The sequence below is a fragment of the Bos grunniens genome, chromosome 6 (assembly GCF_055505025.1).
Source record: "Bos grunniens cultivar Pamir isolate PY7600 chromosome 6, Bosgru_T2T1.0, whole genome shotgun sequence".
NCBI lineage: Eukaryota > Metazoa > Chordata > Mammalia > Artiodactyla > Bovidae > Bos > Bos grunniens.
Genome location: NC_141170.1, coordinates 14,560,990 through 14,587,160, shown reverse-complemented (window position 1 = coordinate 14,587,160; position 26,171 = coordinate 14,560,990). Strand labels below are relative to the sequence as shown.

At 51.6% G+C, this 26,171-nt stretch overlaps 1 protein-coding gene across 7 annotated transcripts in view; it reads left to right on the top strand.

The window, feature by feature from the left end:
- The window catches only part of JAKMIP1 (janus kinase and microtubule interacting protein 1), a 156,612-nt gene that overhangs the window by 67,074 nt on the left and 63,367 nt on the right, over nt 1–26,171 (top strand). For 4 of the 7 annotated variants that reach the window (XM_086407510.1, XM_086407505.1, XM_086407506.1 and 1 more), the window contains 2 exons: nt 13,606–13,870; nt 22,235–22,729. In XM_086407510.1, coding sequence (XP_086263636.1) covers nt 13,742–13,870; nt 22,235–22,729 — 624 coding nt within the window. In that variant the 5' untranslated portion in view covers nt 13,606–13,741. The remainder of the gene's footprint in view (nt 1–13,605; nt 13,871–22,234; nt 22,730–26,171) is intronic. The other 3 variants (XM_086407509.1, XM_086407507.1, XM_086407508.1) reach the window with 1 other exon arrangement.

The following is a 26,171-nucleotide window of genomic DNA, read 5'->3' as shown; positions in this document are numbered from 1 at the left end:
ACTCTGCATAGTGCTTTGTTCATGATGGCGTTTTTATTAAGGATGGGCCAGGCTGCGTCTGGGAAGTGCCCATCCCTGGAGTGGGGTGGGTCAGCTCTGGCGACCTCCCACAGCTGGGGGATGGGGAGGAGTGGTTCCCAAGGAGGCTGAGCCACCCTGCCCGAGCCCCCAGACTCCAAACAGGTGGACCTGCATCTTTCACCTCCCTCTGCCTAGGTCCTGCTGTCCGACCAGGGCCAGCTCAAGATGTTGCCTCCATCACCCAGCCCCCAGCTGGAAGCCACGTCTCTTGCCCCTGGGTCTCCCCAGAGGGTTATCCCTCATTATCATTTTCTGTTTGGGGCTGCGATCATTTATGGACACATCACCCCTTCCCTGCTGGACTTGAAGTTCTGGTAGGAGTGGGGATAAGATTTATCTTTCTATCCCTGGGCCGTATGCGGTGTGACTGAAGGAGGGCCCTGCAGTGTCATCTGTGTGCACATACAGTCTCCTCTTTCACAGGCACTCGCCAGCTGCTCCAAGGCAAACGCCAAGGTCTCGCTGCCACAGAGTGCCTAGTCTGATGGTGAAGACGGAGCCAACTCAGTGCAGTCAGGGCTGTGAGGAAGAGAAGCCCAGGGGACTGTGGATGTGAAGAGGAAGCCCCCTACCCTTTGGAGGGCGGGTAGGAAGTGGCATCCATGGAAGGTCCCTGGGGGAGTTGATGCCCCCGCTGAATTTTGAAGATGGACAGGTGGGAAGGAGGGGTTGGGCATTTCAGGAGGAGAGTATCAGCGAGGTTTATGAGGCCGTGCTGCAGTAACAAAAGAACCCTGAAAGGTCAGTTCTAGGTCACCCGTGCGCTGGGGCAGGTCCACTGGAGCTCTCTTCCAGCAGTGATTCAGGGATCCAGCCCTCCCCATCTGCTCAGGCCACAAGCTCTACACTTGACTTGTGAGGTCTGTGCAGCAGGAAGAGAGAGAAGAGGAAACACATGGGCTCTTACGTGCCTTTGCACAGATGGGGGAGAGGTCATTGCTGCTCACACATCATTGACTAGGCAGTCACGTGACCCTCACATGTTGCAGGGGAATCTGTGAAATGGAGGGAAGTGAATGGGGATTTGCTGAGCATGCAGGAATCCCACTTCCAGACGTGCTGGGGCCTCAGAGAATGTGGTTCCAGCCCCAGAGCTTTAAGCTCCGCAAGAAACTTGATAAAACTAACCCCCTCCCCCACCCATATTGAGTATTTATATCATGGTTGCAAAAGAGATTCATGGACAGAACAAGAGTTCAGAAGGTAAAGGGAATCTGATTACCAAATACAAGGATTAATTTGTTGGTAGACTTTCAATACATTTTTTAAGGAGTTGGGTGTAACATTGGCCCCGTCTCTCTCTTGCTCTCCCTCTCTCCCTCTCAAAACATAAATAAGCTTTTTCATATGGAAACAAAATCTTTGTATTTATGAGTTTCCTAAGCCTTACATAAGACGACAGATGGTTGCATGGCATCACCGACTCAATGGACATGAGTTTGAGCAAGCTCCGGGAGTTGGTGATGGACAGGGAAGCCTGGTGTGCTGCTGTCCGTGGGGTCACAAAGAGTCAGACATGACTGAGTGACTGAACTGAACTGAAGCCTTACAAAGAAACTGTGAGCAGGGTTACAATCCCATTTATGGTGGGAGATGCTGGGGGTGAAATTTTCTCATAAAATATTCAGGAGCACACGCTGAGATTCCTAAATAGGTAACTTCACGATTCTAATTGGCATGGGCTTTGTCTTTGTGATTTAATTTAGACCATCATTATGATTGCTGGTATTCTTTTGGGTCACGTTATTTTATAATGTGCTTCTTGAGTATCATTTTTATAATACGATTTTAATCCTATTGAATGAATTACAAAGATCTTTCTTTAATTCAAAAGGGGTGAGTTGTACCTTTTTGGTTGTAGCTTGGAGATTGTGGCAACATTGAGAGATTAACACTGGGTGTCAATTTGAGCTTTCATTTCCTTTAGTTGACAATGAATGCATAGAAGTTGACTGGCTTTTCGCATGCGAGCCCTACAAGGTCAGTGTTTCCTTGTAGATAGCCCATAGTTGGGTCTTGTATTTTGAGCCCTTCTAACAGTTTCTGTCTTTTAATTGATGTACTTAGACCATTGATTATTTTTTATTGAGGTATAATTGGCATGTGACATTATAATAGCTTTAGGTGGGCAACAAATGATACAGTATTTATATATATTGTAAATTGATCACCACAGTAAATCTAGTCTTCATCTGTCACCAGGCAAATTTACAAAAATTACTGTTTTTGTGATGAGAACTTTAAGATCCATTCTATTAGCAACTTTAAAGTATGCAACGCAGTATTATTAACTATGCTATCCATGGTCACCTTGCTGTATGTTATGCCCCTTAGACTGCTGATGTTTGGAGTGATGATTGATATGATTGGATTAATGTCTATCATATTTGTTATTCTCTATTTTTGTCCCTGTTTGTTTCTGTTTTTGTCTTCCTCTCTCTGCTTTTTGCAGTTTTAATTGAGCATTGTATATGTTTCCATTTTTTTCCCTTTCCTTTGTTAGTATGTCAATTGTATCTCTTCAAAAAAAATTATTTTTTAGTGGTCACACTCGAGTTTGCAGTACACCAACCCAAGTCTACTTTCAAATGGCACCATACTGCTTCATGTGTAGTATGAGTACCTTATAATAAAGGTTTTTTATTTAGTTCTTATCCTTGCTCTGCTATATATTTTTTTCCCTCTGGATTCTTTCAAGGTTTTTCTTTATCTTTGCTCTTCTACAGCTTCACTATGATATACCTAGGTGTAGGTTTTGGGTCGTTTATTCTGTTTGGTGTTCTCTGAACTTCCTACATTTGTGATTGGAATCAGTAATTTTCAGAAATTCTCAGACATTATTGCTTCAAATACTTCTTCTGCTCCTTCTTCTCTCTTCCCCCATTATACATATGCTGTACCTTTTGCAATTATACCACAGTTATAGGGTATTCTATTCTGTTTATTTTAGTGTTTTTAAAAATTTGCATTCAGTTTGGGAAGTTTGTATTGATGTAGCTTCAAACTCACTGGCTCCTGGGCCATGACCTGTCTACTGAGGAGCCCATCACAGGCATTCTTCGTCTCTGTTACAGCGTTTTTGATCTCCAGGGTTTTGCGTGCTTCTTTAGAATTTCCATCTCTGCTGACATTAGCCATCTAGTCTTGCATGTTGTCTATTTTTTCCATTAGTGCCTTTAGCATATTGATTAGAATCATTTTAAAGCCTCAGTCTGACAATTCTAACATCACTGCCATATATCAGTCTGGTTCTGATGTTCATTCTGTCTTTTCAAACTGTTTATTTATTTATTTTTTTATTTTGCCTTTTAGTATGCCTTGTCGTTTTGTTGTTGTTGTTGAAAGCTGGACAGGAAGTATTTGGTAAAAGGAATCTGAACTGGTTCCCACAAAGTTCTCTGTTCCTGGGTTACAGTTTTGGTAAGTTGTTTTTCTTTGTGTTTACCTATCTGCAGCCATTTGCCCTATGATCTCAGTTCTCTGATGGATAAAAGAAAAGTGACTGATTTTCCATTTGTTCAGCATTTTTATTATATGAATGAGAGTGATGACTCCCAAGTTTCTTACACACCAGACCAGAAACTGGAAGTTTGATTCCGTTGTTTCTGTGTTCTTCCTTCCTTCCTTCCCTTCCCCCCTCATACTTTTATTTTCCATCTTTCCTCCCTTCCTTTCTCCTACGGAGGTCCCCCCCACACACACACTTTTCCTTCGGCAAGACTTTGCCAAAGTGGCCACGGGGCGAACAACTGCAGTGTTACCTTACTATTCAGTTTCTCTGGTACTTGGGGAGGTGGCACCCACGAGTTTAGATGTGCCCTCTGTGGGTCCCTGAGCATGAGCCTTGCTCTTCCAGAGTCTCCCAAATTCAGAATGGCTGAACTTCCCTGAACTTGGCTGCACTTTACTTCTTTGGGACATATTAAGATGGACATGTTAGAACCAGGTGACGGAGGCTGTCCGAAGATTCCCAGGCCCTCCTATCCTTGTCGAAGCTGGTGTCCTTTGCTGTGAAGGCTGCAACCATTCCCATGACCCTGACTTCTAAGATGATCATGCTGACTCTGTGACCGGGGTGACAGTGACAAGTGACAGTGGCAGGTGATGCTGCCACCAAAAGGGAGGGGCGTTCCGACCTCCTGTCATTTTTCTAGGGATTGAAGAGTGGTGGTCCTTGGAGAAGTTTCCCTCTAACCGTCTTTCGACTGTTTTAAGGTACAAAGGACAGGTCTCCTCCTATTCTGCATATGGAGATATGGAAGGCGTCAGGGGGTCTGACAGGAGGGAGCTTTGGGCTGGAGAGGCCTTCAGCATCCCAAGGGCAGGGAGGGGAGGACAGATACTCAGTATCATGGTCCCATGCCCAGCACAGTGCCTGAATGTAGGAGGCAAGCTGAGAGCTTGTGCTGAGCAAATGAGGGACTGATGTGTTCAACCTGCCAAGCCACTCTCAGCACCCAACATGGTTACCCAAGGGCAAGACCAAGGTCCTTGATGCTGTGAGCTTGTGATTTTGCTGGGAACCATATCTGAGTATGGGAGGGGGGTGTGGATTCAGCTGGCAAGTGAGCCAAACCCGCTATCCCGGGCACTCGCATCTCTGTCCACACAGAAGTCAGTTCTTACGTAGTGCTGCTTGGCTTCACGGTTGGGGATTATTTTTACCAAGCACTCAGGAATCCTGCATCCCTTGAAGGGTATGTCCTGCCTTAAATTTGTACCTGTGAAGCCACGCCTGGGCTGGATGTGAAAGGAACGTATGTAATGCTTTCACAGTTCAGCACACGTCCAGAAGGGGTCCTGATGTCACCAAACACCTCTCTGGGCAGGCACGTTGCTTGCTACTGGAGAGTCAAGCAAATAAGATGGTTTCACAGGAGTTGAGAATCCAGCCGGGCAAGCAGACACATAGGAGACCTAAGGAGACGCAGCTATTGGGCCCGATGGCAGGAACCTCGCAAGGCATCCCTCACTATGTGCAGACTTTCCTCTGAGGCAGTGGGACCACAGCAGGTTGACATGATGTTGTTATAATTAATGTTGTTGTTTTGATCATTTTCTGGGTAGAGGGGCAAAGTTCTGTTTAGTTCCGTCACTCAGTCGTGTCCAAGTCTTTGCGACCCCATGGACTGCAGCATGCTAGGGTTCCCTGTCCATCACCAACTCCCAGAGCCTGCTCAAACTCATGTTCATCAAGTCAGTGATACCATCCAACCATCTCACCCTCTGTCGTTCCCTTCTCCTCCTGCCTTCAATCTTTCCCAACATCAGAATCTTTTCCAAGGATTCAGTTCTTTGGCATCAGGTGGCCAAAGTATTGGAGTTTCAGCTTCAACATCAGTCCTTCCAATGAACATTCAGGACTGACTTTAGGATGGACTGGTTGGATCTCCTTGCAGCCCAAGGGCCTCTCAAGAGAGATCCACAAGATGGGGTAATAATAGCACCTGCAGGATAATCATTGGGAGACTTCGATGGGTTTGTCCTGTGAAAGGCTGACCATAGCGCCAGATGAGGGGTGTGGGTTGAGGATTGTCTTTCCCATCAGTAAGCACTCGCTCTTCTTATGCCTCATCACCTGGAGGACAGGACGATGTGGGATGTGTGATGGGCATCTTCAGCGTCTAAAGAGCCTTCTGTGTGTCCGGGGGAGTGGGCTCTTTTGAGGCGGCTTGCGGGTGCTGGAGGCGCTCACAGCAGAAGGTGGCCCTTTTGGTTTGTGTGTTTGTAGCTTGAAAAATTAAGTGATTTCTAAAGTAAGATTGTCCTGGGGAGCAGACGACCCCATGGGGGCCTTCCTGTCCCTGGAAGGACTTTGGAGAGAAGCTGGAAGGCCATGTGTGGGGGCTCCTGCAGAGGAATGACAGGCCCCAGGTTCCCCGCCCACGGGCCTGGTCTTTGTTTACCTTATTTGTTCATAAAGATGCTAGTCCTCTTCGTGAGGGCTCCACTCTTCTGACCTAATTATTTCCCAAAGGTCCCCTTCCTAATATACCATCACATCAGACATTAGGATTTCGACCTATGAACACTGGAGACGCACAAGCATTCACTCATTAGCTTGTGTGTGTGCTCACTCCTCTGTGGTGTACGTGTGTGACGTGTACATTGCACGTGTGTTTCAGGACAGTGTGTGCATTGTGGTATATATGTGGTGTGTGTGTGTGTATGCGGTGTGCGTGTTTCCTTGCATGAATGTGTGGCTTGTGTGTTGGGTGTGTGTTTCAGGACAGTGTGTGCATTGTGGTATATATGTGGTATGTGTGTGTGTATATGTGGTGTGTGTGTTTCTTTGCATGAATGTGTGGCTTGTGTGTGGGGTGTGTGTTTCAGGACAATGTGTGCATTGTGAGCTGGGTGTGTGTGTGCGCGTGATATATGTAGAACATCAACAGAATCCACCCCTGCCTGTCGTTAGAGGGATCCTCAGAGGTTCCTTGGATGCAAAAGGTATAACCTGGACTAGCAAAGGAGGTCAGCCTGATGCAGGCCCTGTGGTGGGAGGGTTCACAGCTGGGAGACTTGGTAGCAAGGGCCGAGAGTCCCAGCTCGGGGGGAGTGGGTGGCCCTGGGTGTAGGGAGAGTCTTGGTGGGGTGGAATCTTGGCTCTGGTGGCCCCTGGAATGAGGGGCTCCTAGGTGAAGGGTCAGCCAGCCCGGGAGGGGGCGCCCAGCTGCTGTGATGAATGACAGCACTGGTGCCCCCAGCGGTGGGGGCTGTGGAAGCTGAGGGCACCTCAGTGCGCCCATGGTGACCACGTGGGTGGTACCCACTCCACAGCCTCTGAAGCACCCGGCAAACTCTGCTGACCTCCTGGTGGGGTCGGAGGAGTAATAAGTTCTCCTCTCCCCACCAGGCCCCTACTCCCAGTGACTCTGACCTGTCTGGGCCTCAGCTTCTTCATCTGTAGAATGGGTCTGTTCTCTTGTGGTGATCCCCAACCCCGCTGGCCTCCTAGTCCAGGTGGTGACTGAGAGTCATCCTGATGAGGCTTGGGCTGCAAGGACACTCTCACCTTCCCTGCGGGGCCAAAGAGGGAGGAGGCCTGGCCCAGGCCGAGTCCTGGGACAATTAGGAGGTGGCCAGGGGTGGCTCTGCCAGGCAGGGGGAGACGTGTGCTGAGGACTGGAGGGGACGGCAGGCGTGGCCCACGGTGGCTTCCGCTGGCTCAGGCTGCGTGGAGGGCTGCCCTCTGTGCCCGTGAGCCCTGTCCCCTGCAGGTGGTCAGCAGGGAGTGGCGGGGGAGGGTCACCCCACTGCCCCTGGGTGAGGGGGGCCGCGTGCAGGCCAGGAGACAGGGGAAGCCACGGTCAGGCAGGAAGGGGTGAGGGCTGGCCAGAGCCATCGCAGGAGGGTACACCTCTGAGAATGGGGGAGAACAAGGCTTGGTGGTCGGACACTTGAGGGTCAGGAGCCCTGGGGGCCAAGGTGAAGGCTGAGCGCCACCCAGAGGGTGTAGAACAGGCCCAGGCAGCCAGGCGCTCCCGGATTGCTGGGGCCAGTGGCTGTTCTGCCATCACTTCTGAGGCCCACCAGCTCCGGGGTCCTGGTTTGTGTGACGGGAAGCAGGGGCCCTGGAATCCTGGCTGCAGACGGTCTGCTCTGGAGGGAGCCGTGATGCCAGTCCCCACACACTGGATGTGTGGCCAGCCCCACTGTGTGGCTGGAAAGTCCTAGGAAATGACAGAGGTTGGTGGCAGGGCTGGGCTGAGTGACTGAGCCCTGCTTCTTGTTCTGGGTGCCCCTTCCAGCCCTTCACACCTGAGCCCTGAAAACGTGTCAGGACAGCCCTGACTCGGTTGACTTTACTTATAACTTCCTATAATTTTTTGAAACTCCCACCGACTATTTCACACCCATGTTGAGTAAGAAAAGAGTGTGGACAGTGCGCATGAGCACCTTATTAATTTGCTATAACTGGAGAACGAGATGTCCTCAGAGTGTTAATATTTTAGACCTTGAAGGCTTTTTAAGTGTTAAAGGAATTATTTACTCTATTTTTTGCGGGGGGGGGAGGGTGTGGCCGAAAAACTTTGCTCTCTAGAAAAACCTTTGCTCTTTTTTCGTTTTCCTATCTGTTTGCCTCTTGCAGAATACCATCTGCCAGTTGTGTGGTGTGTTCTGCTGTTGTTTTGCCCTTCTAATGTCCTTGCTCTTTAATTTTTTTTTTTATTGGAATGTGATTGCTTTACAATGTTGTATTAGTTTCTGCTGCACAGTGAAGCGAATTTGTTTCCCTTCCGCTCTGGGCTGGGCGGACAGACCCCTCAGCTAGCCTTGTGTGTAAATCATTAGATGGTAGGCTATGAGGGAGGGAAGGACAGGGGAGTTGCCTGCGGGGTGGTGTGTGCTGGCTTACGACTGATGTGAAAGGCAGCCGGGAAAGTGGCAGGGCTTGGCGCTAAGAAGCTAAGTTATCTTAAGTCATTAAACAAAGTGCTGAATATGTGCCCTGAGCTTTTTCCCCCTCCTTCCCAATGTACTGCTTTCCAGTGGCTGCCAGAAAGAATTCCCATAAATGGAGTGGCTTAAAACAACAGAAGTTTGTTTTCTTACACATTTGGGAGGTCAGAAGTCCAAGGTCAAGGTCACCCTAATCTTGGATGCTCTCATCTTGGGATCTTCAACTTGATTACATCTGCAGAGACCCTTTGTCTAAACCAGGGTGTGTTCCCGGCTGCCAGGAATAGGATGTGAACATATCTTTTGGGGGCCACTGTTCAGCCCACTCTGGTCCTCATCAGCCAGAAGCTGACGTTGCTTGGGACCTGCTGCCCAACCAAGCACCCTCAGAGTCAACGCTTAAACTCCTTCCAGGGCCAGCGTCACCGGCGCACAGCGAGGTCATAGAGGCTGTCAGGGGGCCCACCTCTTGGTTTAATGCTCTGTGTCACGGTCATGAAAGTCTGAATAGCTTTTGAACCCAGACCCTTGCATTTCCATTTTGCACTCGGCTGCACATTCTAAAGCTGGTCTTGGCCCGGTCTGTGATCTGCAGGACCCAGGAGGTCTGACACATTTGCACCCCTTGTCTCCTCCACTGATGACTTGAGTGATATTTGTTACAGGTTCCAATACCCTGTTTCCTCTTTCATTTTAGCACAGTCACAATCCAGGGTTGTTTATGCATTCATTCCCTGGTTGTCTCCCTGGCTAGAAACTTCTGTGATGGCCGGGACCCTGTCTGGTCCTCCTTTGCCCCCCACGGCTAGCGTGATTTCTGGAATGTACCTTCTCAGGTCCGCTGTCCTTCCCAGCATGGTGCCGAGGAATCATATCTCCTGGCTGAGACTCTTGGGCTCCTCTGTGAGGACTGGGCTGTGCCGGGCTCTTCGGGCCGCAGTGAGCTCTAAATGAAAAGCCGTGGCACAGAGTGGGCACCAGGCTCATCTCAGGTGGAAGCATGACCCAAAGTTGCTCCTGGAGGTGGGGGGGGGGGCAAGGCCTTTGCAGAAGTCATTGGCTGTGGGCTAATCATTGTGACACTGTGTGGCACTCTAAGCCTTGGGCCAGACTGGCCTTGGGTGTGTTCTTGACACAAGGCCAAGTTTGACTGGGCCCAGAACCCTGGGTACCTTCCCCTCTTTCGTCCCATTCATCTCAACATTTATTAAGGCTCCGGCCTGGCAGATGTTGAAGGTGGCTGTCGAGAGCAGTAGGCTTGGCCTTAGCTTATTGGAGTCTATTTGTCCTGGAAATACTGAGCTCAGGCTTTGGGCTGAGCACAGGGTGAAGCAGACAAAGCTGGAAGTCAAGTCCTGTCGTTGAGCGGTTGATTGTCAGGGGGGGCTGACAAATGAGCAAACACACAGGACAGCCCTCAGCCTGTAGTTGGGGGGCTCAGAGGAGGCACCTGACCAACGTGGAGGGCATCCGGGAGGCTTCCTGAAGGAGGCATAATGGGAGCTGGCCGTGAAAAGGGGTGGGGAATTGGCTTTCTCTGTCAGAGAACTGCATCACCATGGCCTTCTGGGGAGTGTATCGGGCCTGGAGTTTGAGGTGGCTACGGGAGAGGTGGTGGGGTGGGGCTGTGGCGTGACTCAGACCCTGAAAGGCTTGTGCTCCTTCAGGGGTCAGGGTTCTCTTCAGAGGCGGCCTGAACCTTAGATGGCTTCTAAGCAGGAGAGTCTCTGTGACTTTCCCTTTTGAGGCCTCAGTTTTCTCATCTGTAAAGTGGGGGATGTGTGCTGAGCTTCTAATGAGATGATGTGCTTTTCCAAGGGGTGCTATGGTTGGGGTAAGAAACTGGGTCATCCCCAGGCATGGCCTCCTGTCTCTGCCCTTTGGCTCTTCTGCTCTTGGGGTCATGAGAGCCTGACCAAGGGGGCCTTGGGTCCAGCCAGTCCAGGGTCTGATAAAAAGGTGGTGTCTGGGACTGGCCCCGGAGACTTAATAGCCACTGTTCTCATGACCCCCAGATACTCTTGGGTTTCCATTCCCGTTCCCACTGCTGTCCATGGCTAGGTTGCCGTCCCAGGGTCTCACAGAGTGGTGGTCCAGTCTGGCTGCCTGCTGTGCTGCCTCGGGCACATGCTTTGCTTCCCTGGGCTCAGAGCCTCATCTGAAACCTCCTTTTTCCCAAGCATCGTCAGTGATCATGGGAGGGGCTGCTGGGAAGGAAAGGGGCCTTCCCATTTGTCAGGCCACTGGCAAGCTGTGACAGTGTGGTACCAGGTGGGCTGTGCCTTGATACCAAGGCTTCTAGCAGTGCCCAGATTCAGCACAGATCACCTTGGCCTTCATGGAGACAACTGGAGGCTGGCATTGCTCCTCCTAATAGATTTAGCTTTGTTTTGTTTAGTGAGTATCTTCACTGGGCCAGGCACCTTGCCAGCACTTCAAATTCTGGTCCCTATGAAGTGAGTGCTGTGGATCCCATTAAACAGATGTGAAAACTGAGGTACTTTCACTTCACTTCACCTTCCTTTAAGAAAAATGGCATCATTTTTTCTGTAAAACAGTAATAGAAAATTCAATCTACTCGGAAGGGTATTAAAGAGAAAAAGTAGCTGCTGGCGCATCGTCACTAGGCTGTCCCAGCCGACGCCTGGGAGGTGAGCCTACCTCCTCCTCACCCCTGTGTCCCCACAACGCAGGGCCTGGCGCCGCGCAGCTGCTCAACACACAGTTGTGATCAAATGCAAAAGATGAACAAATACAGTTCAGAAAACTGCAATCACAAATCATATTTGTCCTTTGACACTGCCTTTTCCTCTCTTTACGATGCTGGCCTTTCTCCCTGTGGGGTTTGCTCTCACCGCCTGGATGTAATTTACCTGACCTGCCTGTTGTGGCTGAGCGTTTCGTCGCTGGGAAGAACATCCGAGTGTTCGTCCAGAGACTGAATCTCTGCTTAGCTAAAGTGCATTCCTAGAAGGGGCGTTGTGGGGCCACAGGATGGAACAGAGGGAGCAACCTCCCCTTTCCCAGGTCTGGAAGATGCTTCCTGCTCCTCGGGCTGTAGGGGAGACACACGGCAGAGGCCCAGGCCGATTTCTGAGAAGCGCTGCGGTTGCAGGAGCAGGCAGGTCAGAGGAGAGAGGAATGAATTATGGTTTGTGCTCTGATAAGTCCAGTTGGAGCAAATGGAGTTCATCCTTCTCTGAAGACAGAATGTACCTTTCTGGAATCGATCTGGGGTGGGGGGGGGGTGGTGGAGGTTGATTACCCCAAATAAACCTCCATGGCACGCTGAGAGACAGCTCTGTCTCCTGTTCAAGAGAGTGTAACTGGCCTCCATTACTGCCTTCCCAGATTCCTAGTTGGATGGACATCCCGGGCCCCCAGGGCTAGCAGGTCATGCTGGACTGGAGTTCATGGCCATCGCACGTCCCTAGCCCACCAGACCCACTGGCATTGACAAGAGCCCCCCACAACTCCCCATCCCACACTTCCCCTGGCCCCCTCCCAACTCCCACCCCACCAAGCAGCCCCTGCCCAGGCCACGGACCCCATGTTACTGAATCCGATGGCCACTTTCCAGTCTTCCTCTTCACCTCTCAGGAGCTGCCCCTGTCGGGTCCTTCCTTCTAGAAACACTTTCTTCCCTTAGCTTTCCTGGTTCTCCATTTTTCTCCTTCAGTCTGCAGACTTCTCGTTCACTGTTCTCCTTGCTGATTTCACGTCTTCTCCCTGACCTCCCAAGGCTGGTCTTCCACCACTCTGGAATGCTCTCTTGTTTTCCTCTCTCCATTTTCTCCCAAGACTTCCCTGGTGGCTCAGACAATAAAGCGTCTGCCTACAATGTGGGAGACCCGGGTTTGATCCCTGGATCAGGAAGATCCCCTGGAGAAGGAAATGGCAACCCACTCCAGTACTCTTGCCTGGAAAATCCCATGGACAGAGGGGCCTGGTAGGCTATAGTCCATGGCGTTGCAAAGAGTCCGACACGACTGAGTGACTAAACTTTCTTTTCTACTTACTAGCTGTGTGGCCTTAGGTAGCTTACTTAGCTTGTCTGCAACTCACTTGTCTCATCTCTATCCTGGCTCTCCTGCAAGGATGATATGCTTCCCTTCTCTCATCACAGGGTTCAGCACATAATAGGTGCCTTGTAACTGTCTTCTGTGGTCACTCATTCATTCTCTCATTCACTCAGGAAGTGTTGATGGGGTGCTTCCTGCATGCTGGGCTCTGTACTAAGCATGGAGAACACTGAGAGAACCAAACAGATGTAGGCCCTGCTTACTTGAAACTCATATCCTGGTGTAGGGGAAATAGACAGGAAGTAAGTGAATGTCTGTTTGTCACACGGAAAGCAGTAACAAGGCAGAGCGAGGGGCAGAGGGCCCAGAGTCAGGCTCACAGCGCAGAGCAGCCTGGGGTTGGCTGGGCACAGCACTGGGAGCTGCGAGCCTGTACTGTCTTGCCAGGCTGGCTTGGGCACTGCCGCTGGGCCCAGAGCTGGCTGTTCTAGCCAACTAGTGCTGGGCTAGTCCTGGGAGTGTGGAGGGAACTGCTAACCATAAAGGTTAGACTCCATAAAGGAGTCTGAAAGCCCAGTTTTCAGAGTGTGGTCCTTATTCCTGCTCCGGCTTTGTGCTCTCGGAGCACAGTGTGGTACCAGGTGGGCTGTACCTTGAAACCACGGGACCCCCTAGGGTCCTGCCTTAGGAACCGGCATCCGGTGACTGAGGCTCAGTGACATTTGCAGACCAAGGCTTACAGTCACTTAGGTGGCATAGTCACATCTTGACGAGGCCAGGACTGGACCAGGCAGAGTTACTCAGTGAGGAGTGGTCACAGGGAACCTCAGCTGGAAGCATGGGAGACGTGCAAATCGGCTTTCTGGGGGGTGATCCCAGGACCATAATAAGCTTCCAGGTGATTCTGATGCAGCCCTAGCTGGAGAAGTGCTTGGTCAGTTTTGAATGGCAGGGCATCCTTGGGTTAGCAGTGCAAGCTCTGGGAGGGAGGCCTCGGTGAATGCTGGCTGCACTCCTGTTAGAGTGCCCCAGGCAAGAGGCACACTACCCCACCTCCACCCCCACCGCCTCTGCTGACCTGGCCTCCTTCTTCTCCCAGGATCCCAAGTGATGGTGGTTTACACGGAGGAGGAGCTGAGCCCTGCGAGACTGGTTAGCACGGCGGAGCTGGGAGTGGTGCCTGCTGGCTGGCGGGAGTGAACGCAAGATCTCAGCGTCTCAACTTGAGAGGAAGCATGTCTAAGAAAGGCCGGAGCAAGGGCGAGAAGCCCGAGATGGAGATGGACCCGGTGCAGATGGCCAACGAGGAGCTGCGGGCCAAGCTGACCAGCATTCAGATCGAGTTCCAGCAGGAAAAGAGCAAGGTGGGAAGGGCGCGGGTCTCCCGGCTCAGGTGAGGGGTGGGCTGTGAATTCCTGGTGGACACACTGCCCCGCGAGGGTGTGTCCCGGGGCTGGGGTGAGAGTGGGCACTTCCACTCTCCAAGCCTCAACTTGCCCCTCAATAAAATGGGTATAACATGGGTACAGAGGCCACGTGGGTGCAAATCCTGTCCTATCCCCCACCTTTGGCTCTGATCTCAGGCCAGTCACTTCACTCTCCATACCATAACCCCCCTCACCTGCAGGATGGGATCATAATAAGGCCACCTGATGGGCCAACGGTCAGGAGTAAGGGTGTAAATACAGATACATGAAGGGCTCGGTATGGAGCCTGGCTCTGTGATGGGAGCCTTTGCTCTGGTAAGGCAGGTATGAGCTTTGGAGCCAGTCAGTACAATACCCAGTTGGGTGCCAGTCAAAGGGCAGGCATGATGGGAAGCCAGTGACAGTGGAAGGAGCCCAGGCTTTCTAATCTTGCAGACCTGGCTTTAGACCTCACCTAGGCTCCTGACTGATTTCACAATCTTAGACAAGTGACCTGAAGTCTCTGAACCTCCATTTTCTCATCTGTAATATGGTATCATAATGACCTCCTGACTTAAGGTTATCATGGGCTTTCATGGTAGCTGTCAGTAAAGAATTTGCCTGTAGTGCAAGAGACCCAGGTTCGATTCCTGGGTCGGGAAGATCCCCTGGAGGACGGCATGGCAATCTACTCCAGTATTCTTGCCTGGAGAATCCCATGAACAGAAGAGCTTGGAGGACCACAGTCCATGGGTTTGCAAGAGTCAGACACAACTTAGCGATTAAACCACTACCAAAGATATATAAAGAAAGCTTGAGTCCCGAAGAATTGATGCTTTTGAACTGTGGTGTTGGAGAAGACTCTTGAGAGTCCCTTGGACTGCAAGGAGATCCAACCAGTCCATCCTAAAGGAAATCAGTCCTGACTATTCATTGGAAGGACTGATGCTGAAGCTGAAACGCCAATACTTTGGCCACCTGATGGGAAGAACTGACTCATTGAAAAAGACCCTGATGCTGGGAAAGATTGAAGGTGGGAGGAAAAGGGGATGCCAGAGGATGAGATGGTTTGATGGCATCACCGACTCGATGGACATGAGTTTGAGTAAGCTCATGGACATGAGTTGGTGATGGACAGGGAAACCTGGCATTCTGCAGTCCATGATGTCGCAAAGAGTCGGACACAACTGAGAGACTGAACTGACCTGAACTGAAAGATATCAGGTGATGGAGACAAAGAAAGCCCACCTTGCACAGCCATGGTCCTTTATGCTGGTGTAGTTCTGACCCGGGTGGTTTGAGGGCAAAAGCAGGCAAGGTGGGAGGTGCTGTGCCAGCCCAGAGAGGAGCCGCCACTTGTGTGAGAAGAGAAAGAGGATGGGATTCGGGCTTGTTCCTGGGGGACCCATCTGAGGACCTTGTCTGGCTGGGGACACGGAGGTTGTACCCTCAGCCCCGCAGGTCCCCTCCCGCTCTGCCCATAGACCTGAGGGCGGGGAGGGCCTGCCCTGGGAATAGCTGCAGGTGTCTGGTTGCGAGCTGGGACTCTGACAGCAGCTGCAGTGCTGAGCAGGGTCCAGCTTCCGGGTGGGGAGGGGGCTGAGGCTTGGTCCTTGGCTCTGAGCCCAGCTCAAGATGGCTGCGTGGAGAACAGAGGCAGAGTCCCTGAGCTGGGGCGATGAAGACTGGGCTTCTAGAGCTTGGGGACACGTATGCCCCTTCCCGTGCCCAGACTCTCACGATTTCCAGCGGCAGTGCAGCCACAGTCTTTCAGCACAGCTGCTGGCGATGCAGCCTGTCCACACCCTGCCCAGCCCAGGAAGGATTCGCCTGCCAGGATCCCCCGGGGTTATCTGCTGCCCAGCTGGGTCTGAGCAGCTGGCTGGGAAGAAGCAACAGCAGCTGTGTCTGTGGGACCAGTGTCCTTTGACCAGGTCTCCATTGCACCTCCACCACCTAACCCGCCTTGAGGTCTTGGGGCAAGCCGGGTAGCTGCCTTATGCCTCAGTTTCCCCATCTGTTAAATGGGGACATCTGATGTGTTTGCCTCTCTGGGTTGTTTAAGGAATGAATAAGAGTCACATCCAGGGCCCTGGGCACTGCCTGTCACGTTGTAGTTACTCAGGGGTTGGCAGATGTTTCTTATGTGTCTGGTACGCAGGCCACACCAGGTACCGTGGAGAGCCTCCTGACCCTCGCAGTGACCTGTGAGGTTAGATGAGGCTCTCCCCACTTTGTTGTCCTTTAGTTGCTAAGTCGTGTCTAATTTTTTGCGACTCATGGACTGTAGACTGTCAGGCTTCTCTGGCCACGGGATTTCCCAGGCAAGTATACTGGAGTGGGTTGCCATTCCCTTCTCCAGGGGATCTTTCTGATTCAGGGATCAAACCCACACCTCCTGAATTGGCAGGCAGGTTCTTTACTGCTGAGCCACGTGGGAAGCCCCCTTCTCCCCACCTTACAGGTGAGCAGACTGAGCATTGGGGAGAAGAAGTGGCTGGGTTTCCGTAAATAAAATACCACAGACTCAGAGGCTTCGACCACAGAGATTTATTTCCTCATAGTCCTGGAGGTTGGGAGTCTGAGATCAGGGTTCGGGCAGAGTCGGTTTCTTCCTGGGGCCTCTCTCCTTGGCTTATAGACGGCCGCCTTATTCCTGCATCCTCAGATGGTCTTCTCTGTGTGGGTCTGTGTTCTAATCTCTTCTTATAAGGGCACCAGTTGTATCGGATCAGGACCCCGCCCTCATGACCTCATTTAACTTGGTGACCTCTTTTAAGACTGTCTTCAAATACAGTCACATTCTGAGGTTCTGGTAGGGGGTGGTGGGGGTTGGTTAGAACAACCACACAGGAATTTGGTGGACACGATTCAGCCCATCACAGCAGGACAGTCCAGTCGTAGGTGTTGGCAGGGGGTTGGAAGCCTGGCCCACGAGAACCCCAGCCTGGGCCTCCCTGTCCCCAGCACCTCCTGCCACCACATGCCCTGGCTGCTGTGTGCTCAATCCAGCCACCTCGTGGCCCTTCCAAGGGTGTGCAGAGAGGGTTTCTGTTCTTGGAGAATTCAGCAATGTGTTTACTGGCTGGTATGATACCTGTGAAAGTCACTCAGTTGTGTCCGACTCTTTGTGACCACATGGATTATACAGTCCATGGAATTCTCCAGGCCAGAATACTGGAGTGGGTAGCCTTTCCCTTCTCCAGGGGATCTTCCGGACCCAGGAATCGAACCGGGGTTTCCTGCATTGCAGGTGGATTCTTTACCAACTGAGCTATCATGACAAACATACATATAAACCTTACGGTTGCATGTAACTGTTACTTCTATATGATCTTGTGATATCCAGTTTTGATGTTGCATTTACAGTGTTGTTACTTCAGCAGAGGAGCCCATAGAATCAAGGGTTGTTGGGAACACACCTGTTGGTTCTTCAAGCCCCCCTGGGCCTGTGCCCCAGGCCTGGGCTGGGCATTTGGAGGTAACTCAGAAATGACCCCATTCACAGACAGGCTGTGTGCTCAGATGCTCAGGGAGCTAGGCAGATGACAGTACTTGGCTTGTGGCACCAGGGATTTTAGGAAACCATGCAGTGGTTATAGGGGCCTGAGAAAGCTTTGCTTTATCTCTCCAGAGGTGGTCTGGAGCCAGCTCTGAAGGATTTTGCTAGCTGGTGAGAAATGGAGCCGGATTCACACTATCCCAAGTATCCAGCATCAACTGGGGGCTTCCTCAGTGTCACCTGGGGTGCCAGGCCACTGGGGGCAGAGTCCCTGACTTGTTGAAGCCCACAGTTTGGGATGGGTAGGGGCAGAGAGGGCAATGGTCAGCACATGGGCTCAAGACAGGTGCTGCCCACCACTCAACAGCTGGTGATTCTTGCAGTGAGCAGCCCACTGTGGTCTTGATCTACCCCGGGTCAGGGACTAATCCAGCTACAGAAGCGAGTCAGGCCCCATCCTGTCCTTCAGGGGCTGGCTCAGGTATGCTGAGAGGGTTGGAACTGGGGTGTGGTCTGTGCGGTGATGGAGGGAATCACATTCCAGGGACCCAGGGGAGGCCCTGACCCAGTCGAGGAAGGCTTCCAGACCCTCTTGGAGAATGGAGGGAAGGCACCAGGCAGAAGGACCAGTGAGCCTAGGAGCCGGGACCCCCTGGGGAGTGGATGCTGTCATTGATTATTTACAAACTGCCAGACCCATCATCCTTTCATTCTTTCTTTCGCTCAGTCCACGGCTGGTTATTGAGCATCTACTGCGTGCCATGCTCTGTCCCAGAAACTGCGCTGCCCTGGAGACCCTCACCCTGAGCTGGTGTCTAGTGGGGGAGGTGGGGAGCAAAGGCCAGGAGGTGAACATGTGACATTTGTTCCATAGTGAAAAATGCCAAGAAAGTAAGGCTGGAGAAGCAGGTGGAGTGGGATTGGAGTAGGGGTGGCTCTTCTGGGAGGTGGTCAGCAACACAGGGGCACTGCAGGTGGAGGGCAGGCCCTGCAGAGACCTGGCCGGGAGCCCTCCAGGCAGAGGGAACAGCTCGGGAAAAGGCCTGCAGGTGGGAAAGTGCCTGCATGTTCGAGGTGCAGCAGGCAGGGAGGTGGCCTGAGCTGGGCAGTCAGGGAGGAGGACCAGAGAGCCATAAGCCAGGGTCAGTCCTGCAGGCCGGGGAGGACTCAGGCTTGTGTGTTGCATGCTACAGAGCTCTCGAGGGTTTCTGTTTGTGTACTTTTGTGTTTTTTGTATGTTATCTATTCAATCCTTTATATCACTACGAACTCTCATTTTATACTTTGGGTTGTCATCCAATACTATTAGGCTGGCCAAAATGTTCGTTTGGTTAATGAATACATTGTTCAATGAAGTTCTTGGTGAAAATGAAAAATGTCTTTTATTTTCACTTAAAACCAAGTGGACTTTTTAGCTAACCCGATACCTTATTTTGCTCAAACCGTTCCAGCTTTGGCCACTGGATCTCTTCCAGCCAGCTCCTGTGTCCCTTTGACACCCCCGCCACTGTGGCCTTTCTTTGTTAATTTCTTCTCGGCACACCCCTACTTTCTGGTCCTGTAAGGTGCTCCTGGTTCATCTTGGATGTTCCCTGCCCCATTCCTAGAGCCACTCACCAAGGCCCTTTGGTCACTTTTATTGGAAAATGGTGTGAAAAACCAAGATCTGGGCACTGGGGGTGCTCACCACTGCTGGCATGCCATTACTTCTGGGCTTAGCTAGAACAGCAAGGAAGTGTATGCATATATACTAACTGTGTATCTATACATATCTAAGCTAGTCCTTAATGTAACCTCTAAATGTGTATTAAGTTAAAGGTGAGTTCTTACTGATGCCCCCAGCCTAATCCAGTACCACTTGGATCCTCTGGCCTCCTTCCCTTGATTATGGTGTCCTCTCTCCAGCAGAGACAGCCTGACCCCACCACCCACTTAGTTACTCAACACTCTGCACACACAGCGGTTTCAGAACAGTTAACCCGCACCCCAAGAATTCAGAGGGCAGTGGAGGGAAATCATCTAACATGAGTGCTGAGGCCTGTGCTGGCCACCAGGGGGCGACATAGGGACGCGTGCACAGGGGCAGAGGCAGGGCGATTGGTGAGGTGACTGCCCCGGTCTCTTAGAGGATTGCAGCTGCCAGCTTGAGCCAGGGTGGTCGCAGGGATGGTTTGAGGAGCGGGGGAGACAGCCAAGCGGAGGCAGACTTCACTGTGCCCACTGGGGGGTGGGGTGGGCAGCGTTCTTCCCGCCAGCCCCTCCTGCCTCGATGCGTGCCCTGTCTTGCTCATTTTGCTCTTGCTGCATTTAGAGCCCAGGTGCTGAGACAAGGCTGGTAAGGTCCCCTCTCTCCTGTTGCCCCTCTGGACTTGGTGGGGTGGCTTAGAGGCGTCTGGCGAGTGAGATGACACGTGACTTCTGTCAACCTGCTCAGCGGGATGGAATAAGGAGGGGGTGCCCTGTGCACACCGGGGCAGCCCCCGCCTCACTGTGCTACACTTGGGTCCTTGCCTGGTCTCGACCCTGGGCTTTTCTAGGTAGAGCTGGTAGGACCATCAGGGTCTTCTCCCCCAGCCCATCCACTGTGAGCATCCCTGGCACCTCTGTTACTGTTAGCTTCAGCTGGCCCCCTCTGCCCCTCCCAGGGACAGGCCCGGCCTCCCCAACCCTCAGACTGCCCTGCACACACCTCTGTTCACACTGTCCACATCCCTCCTTCCTTTACTTATGGGGGACCAAACTTCCCTTCATCTGCTCATTCACTTTCAGCTTTCTCTCTCCCAAGAGTCTTCAAGGGGCAGCTGTTGATGGACTTGTTTCATAGAGAAGGATCAGGGAGGTTTTATAGTCAGGGTTCTTCAGACAGAAAAAGAACCAATAGGAGAGAGAGATGGAGGGGGATTTTTTGTTTTCAAGAAGGTGACTCACCTGGTCATGCAGGCTGACAAATCTGAAATCTGCAGAGCAGGCAGGCTGGAAATTTCAGGGAGCATGGATCTCACAGTAATGAGGCAGAATTCCTTTCTCATTAGGGCATTTCAGTCTTTTCTGTTAAGGCCATCAACTGATTTAAGGCCTTAAGTGAGGCCCACTCACAGTATAGAGGCTCATTTGCTTTACTCCAGGGCTGCTGATTTAAATATTAATCATTAAAAATACCTTCTCAGCAGCATCTAGACTCGTGTTTGGCTGAATGACCCGGTACCACAGCCCTGCCCAGTGGACACGTAACCATTAACCATCTCGAGGTTAGGTAATTTGCCAAGGGAAATGCATTCATCGGCACAGATTCAGAATCCGACAAGATCCCATCCTTTTGACTTCAGGTCACTGTCAGTGTTAACCCAGGAAGTTAGGACAGAGTTGCTCCCTTGGAAGGAGCATGCTGGAAGCACTTAGTCCCTCCCTGGGAAATCACGTTCAGTGTTTAAAGTTCTGGCATCCTGGCCCTTAGTCCCTTAGGAAGAGGCCCATTCTAACTCTCAGGCAAGATGGGCCTTCTGACTGGGTCCATGTTTTATTTCCGTGCTTGTGTTTGATGTAAGGAGACTTGTGTCTTTGCCTGGTGGGTTTGATTTGCTTTTTCCCTGCTGTTTTAAGTAAAGATTTGTCCACCCTAAGTAACATTGTAAAACTCCTCACCTAAAATTAACTTCAGCATGTTGGTGTGCTATAAACAGTGTGGTCGGGGGAAATGATGCCATTTTCCATGGGAACAGCCTGTCCATGAGAGACACATTTGTTTCGGTTCGTTTCGGTTCTTCGGAGATGGATGTCATTTAGAAAACAAATGGATTCTTGTGTAATGTATGTAATTGTGTGATATTTGAAATGGAAAGATCGAATAAAGCCTTTTGGAGTATATGAAGAAAACACTCCCTTGGCACATTTTACAAATAACGTTTTGTTTGCTGAACAGATGAATACATTCTGGTGGGGCTGGCAGCCTGGCATCTGCAGAACACTTTCTCTGGGGCCAGGGACCTGGGAGTAAAGCCTGGCTCTGCCCCTTGGCAGCCCCTCACCCCAGGCAGGTCACTGGGACATCTCTGAGCCTTGGTTGCATACATGCTCAGTCATATCCAACTCTTTGTCACCCTATGGACTATAGCCCGTCTGGCTCCTCTGTCCATGGGATTTCCCCAGGTAAGAATACTGGAGTGGGTTGCCATTTCCTCCTACAGGAGATTTTCTTATCCAGGGATCAAACCCACGTCTCCCACATCTCCTGGATCGGCAGGCAGATTCTTTACCACTGAGCCACCTGGGAAGTCCGAACCTTGGCTGCCTCATGGCAAAACAGTTGCCCCCTTCCTGAGGTGGTGAGGGATTCATGCTGCTGTGGCTCTGGAGCCCCCCAGTCCTGGCAGGGGAGTGAGGGCACCTCTGTTTCCCCCACCCCCACCCTTTTCTACCTTCACCTGCTCCGTCTGCTCTAACTCCAGAGCTCAGGGCACGAGCACTGGAAATGTATTTCTGGTCTACACTTCGATGACACAGATGATTACTGCAGGGCATATTTTGTGACTGATAAATTGTCCTTCCTTGGAAAAACTCCAAATCGGAGGTGATGTCAGAACCTGACCCTCCTCCAACACCTTCAGATGGTTTTCCAGGGCTGGGGAAATCTCAGAAAAACAGTAGGGAAGAGTCTGGGTGGGGCTGATGGAGGTGGCGGCAGGGGGAACTGGAGGGTGGGGGCCCAAGAGGGTCTCAGGGGCCTGTCATACAAAAAGGGACTTGGGAAGGTGGCAGTGAGCCTGGCCGGCGCCCCCAGTCCTGGCCCTGACCCTGACCGAGTCTCCCCGCTCTGGCCGCAGGTGGGTAAGCTGCGTGAGCGGCTGCAGGAGGCCAAGCTGGAGCGTGAGCAGGAGCAGCGACGGCACACAGCCTACATCTCGGAGCTCAGGGCCAAGCTGCACGAGGAGAAGACCAAGGAGCTGCAGGCACTGCGCGAGGTGCTCATCCGCCAGCATGAGCAGGAGGCAGCGCGCACGGCCAAGATCAAGGAGGGCGAGCTGCAGCGGCTGCAGGCCACGCTGAACGTGCTGCGCGACGGCGCGGCTGACAAGGTCAAGACGGCGCTGCTGGCCGACGCGCGCGACGAGGCGCGCAGGGCCTTTGACGGCGAGCGCCTGCGGCTGCAGCAGGAGATCCTGGAGCTCAAGGCGGCGCGCAAGCAGGCGGAGGAGGCGCTCAGCAACTGCATGCAGGCCGACAAGACCAAGGCGGCCGACCTGCGCGCCGCCTACCAGGCGCACCAGGACGAGGTGCACCGCATCAAGCGGGAGTGCGAGCGCGACATCCGCCGGCTGGTACGTGTGCCACCCCGCCCCGCCTTGCGTGCGCGCCGGTCCTGCAGTACACGCACCCCCGCACTCCCCATGCATGCGCACCCTGTCTCTCTTGTACACAGGCACCTTTTCTGTTTTATACACGGGCACCCTGCCCTTCCTGCCCACAGACAAACCGTCCTTCTGTGCACACGCGCCTCATCCTTCCCTGACTCATGCGTGTGGCCTCTCTGCAAGCACGTGCCCCATCCTCCCCTCTTGGAGCAGTAAAGGGGACCACTGTGCTCCCGGCCTGGCTCTAGGCCCTAGGGTTCCAGCAAAGCCCCTCCCATCCTGGGTGCGGAATGGAGGCTTCCGGCAGGGCTCTCCTGTCGGTGGGAGACACCGTAAGAAATGGAAGGACTGGAGGTGGAAGGACCATCTCTAGACTGGCCACCAGCCAATGACAGGGCATCAGTTCACATCTTAACAACCCAGTACCTGGAATGGCAGAAGAGTCGCACTGATTTTAAATTTCTAATGTATAGAAAATCTAAGCGCATACCAGGACTGAGGTTTTAGAGGTGTTCCGCAGCCCCTTTCCCCTCCGTGTATGGAGGCGGTGTTGTCACCTAATAGGAAGAGAAGGCTTTGGAGAAGGTCTCTTCTGTGTGTGAATCCAGACTCCTTCACTTGTCAGCTGTGACCCCAATCAGGTTGCATACGGTCACTAAATCTCTGGTGCCTCATCTACAGAAGGAGGAATGATCACATATCTGTTCCAGCATGCAGCGTGCTGAGAATTAAGTTAACCGTCTTTATCAACAGCCTATAGTTTCTGTAATAGGAGACATATAAAATATGTTCCTCTGCCATAGGAAATGTATAAAAAAAGTGAAAGTGTTAGTCGCTTAGTTCAGTTCAGTTCAGTCTCTCAGTCGAGTCCAACTCTTTGCAACCCCATGAATCACAGCACGTCAGGCCTCCCTGTCCATCACCAACTCCTGGAGTTCACCCAGACTCATGTTCATCGAGTCAGTGATGCCATCCAGCCATCTCATCCTCTGTCGTCCCCTTCTCCTCCTGCCCCCAATCCCTCCCAGCATCAGAGTCTTTTCCAATGAGTCAGCTCTTCGCATGAGGTGGCCAAAGTACTGGAGTTTCAGCTTTAGCATTATTCCTTCCAAAGAAATCCCAGGGCTGATCTCCTTCAGAATGGACTGGTTGGATCTCCTTGCAGTCCAAGGGACTCTCAAGAGTCTTCTCCAACACCACACTTCAAAAGCATCAATTCTTCGGCGCTCAGCCTTCTTCACAGTCCAACTCTCACATCCATACATGACCACTGGAAAAACCATAGGCTTGACTAGACGAACCTTTGTTGGCAAAGTAATGTCTCTGCTTTTGAATATGCTATCTAGGTTGGTCATAACTTTCCTTCCAAGGAGTAAGCGTCTTTTAATTTCATGGCTGCAGTCACCATCTGCAGTGATTTTGGAGCCCCCAAAAATAAAGTCTGACACTTTCCCCATCTAACGCCATGGACTATAGCCCGCCAGGCTCCCCCCAGGCAAGAATACTGGAGTAGATTGCCATACCCTTCTCCAGGGGATCTTCCCAACCCAGGGATCAAACCCAGGTCTCCCACATTGCAGGCAGATTCTTTACTGGCTGAGTCTCCAGAGAAGCCCTAGGAAATGTATATTTAAGGGAAATAGAATGGGGAGAAAACATGTATTTGCCCAAGAGATGGATTGAGCTTAATTTAAAACGTACCAAGGACTTGGTGTCTGTGTGTGTGTGTGTGTGTGTTTGTATTAGTCACTCAGTTGTGTCCAATTCTTTGGGACTCCACAGACCGTAGTCTTCCAGGCTCCTCTGCCCATGGGATTCTCTAGACAAGACTACTGGAGTGGGTTGCCATTCCCTTCTTCCCAACCCAGGGATTGAACCTGGGTCTTCCACATTGCAGGCAAATTCTTTACCATCTGAGCCATCAGGGAAGCCCCAGGACTTGGTATCTGTTTCCATTCCAGTGCCAAGTAGAAATATCCCCAGTTCAGGTTGTCTCCGTGTGTGGGGGCCACTTAGGAGAATAGAGTGAAAGGAATTAATGTCCATTTCTCCCGCTATTCCCCCACTTGATAAATGTCCCTCCTCAGACAGGCCTCTTGGCAAACTGTTCAGAAGGTGGCCTGCATTTTGTTTTTTTTGTCAGCTGAATTGGATTAGAAATGCAGGAAGGCTTCCAGGCTTCCGCTTACACATTTAACATGCCTCTTAAGAAACAATTGAGGAGAAAAAGGCAGTTGTGGTCAGTGTGGGGCCATTGGACTCATTCCTTAGATCAGTTAGGATTAGGTCTGACAACCCTGTTACACAGGGGCTTAAAATCTGGAATTTATTTCTCTGTTAATGTGCAAAGTCTGGAAAGGGCTTCACAGAGTAGTGCAGGCCACAGGGCCTCTCAGCTCTCCCCTCAGAAGGGGCTCTGTGAGGTGGCCCTGTTCCTCACGGCCCCTCCTGCCACGGAGTGCCAGCCATCACATCTTTATCCCTGGTTGGCAGTAGGAGGACAGATGAAGGAGGGTGTGGTCATCTTCCACCCTCAGGTGGTTTCTGGGAATCTTTGGCCTTCCTCCGCTCATGCTGTATCACTCCAGCCTTGGCCACCACGTGGCCTTTCCTTTTCCACATGCCTATGTCTTGTCCTCTTTCTATAAGGACACCAGTTAGTGGATCTAGTTGTGTTGTGTTAGTTGCTCAGTCATGTCTGACCCTTTGCGACCCCCAAGAACTGTAGCTTGCTAGGCTCCCCTGTCCATGGGATTTCCCAGGCAAGAATACTGGAGTGGGATGTCATTCCCTTCTCCAGGGGATCGTCCCAAACCCAGGTCTACCCGCATTGCAGGCAGATTCTTTACCTTCTGAGCCACCAGGGAAGGCCTGCCCCAATGTGTTACGACTTCATCTCAGCTTAACAACTTAGTTACATCTGTAAAGATCCTATTTCTAACAGGTTCATATTCTGATTTCCCAGGTAGACGTGAAATTAGATGGGGACACCATTCATCCACAGGTACCGAGGAGGAGAAGAGAATGGGTCTGGGGGTAGCAGCTTGATTCCTCAGACTTTGCAATGAAGAAGCACTAATGAAATTATCCCCAAATCGATGGATTTGTTGGGAGCTGGCTAAACTGGGGTGTTTACTGAGACGTGTGCGCTGTTGGATGTGCTTGCTGAGAAGTGGCTAGATTCTGTGCCTCTGGGGCAGAGAGACAGCATAGGGAGGACTCGAGAGAGGCTGGCTTGAGTCTGATTCATGGATCTGCTACTGCCTAGAGTGTGGGCGCATTCACTGTTCTGGGCCTCAAGGTTATCTGTAAAGTGGGATAATGTCTACATTGAGGGTCTTTTATTTTTTTATTTTTTATTTTTTTAAATAAAACAAATTGCTTATGCTGCTATAATTGGATTACAACA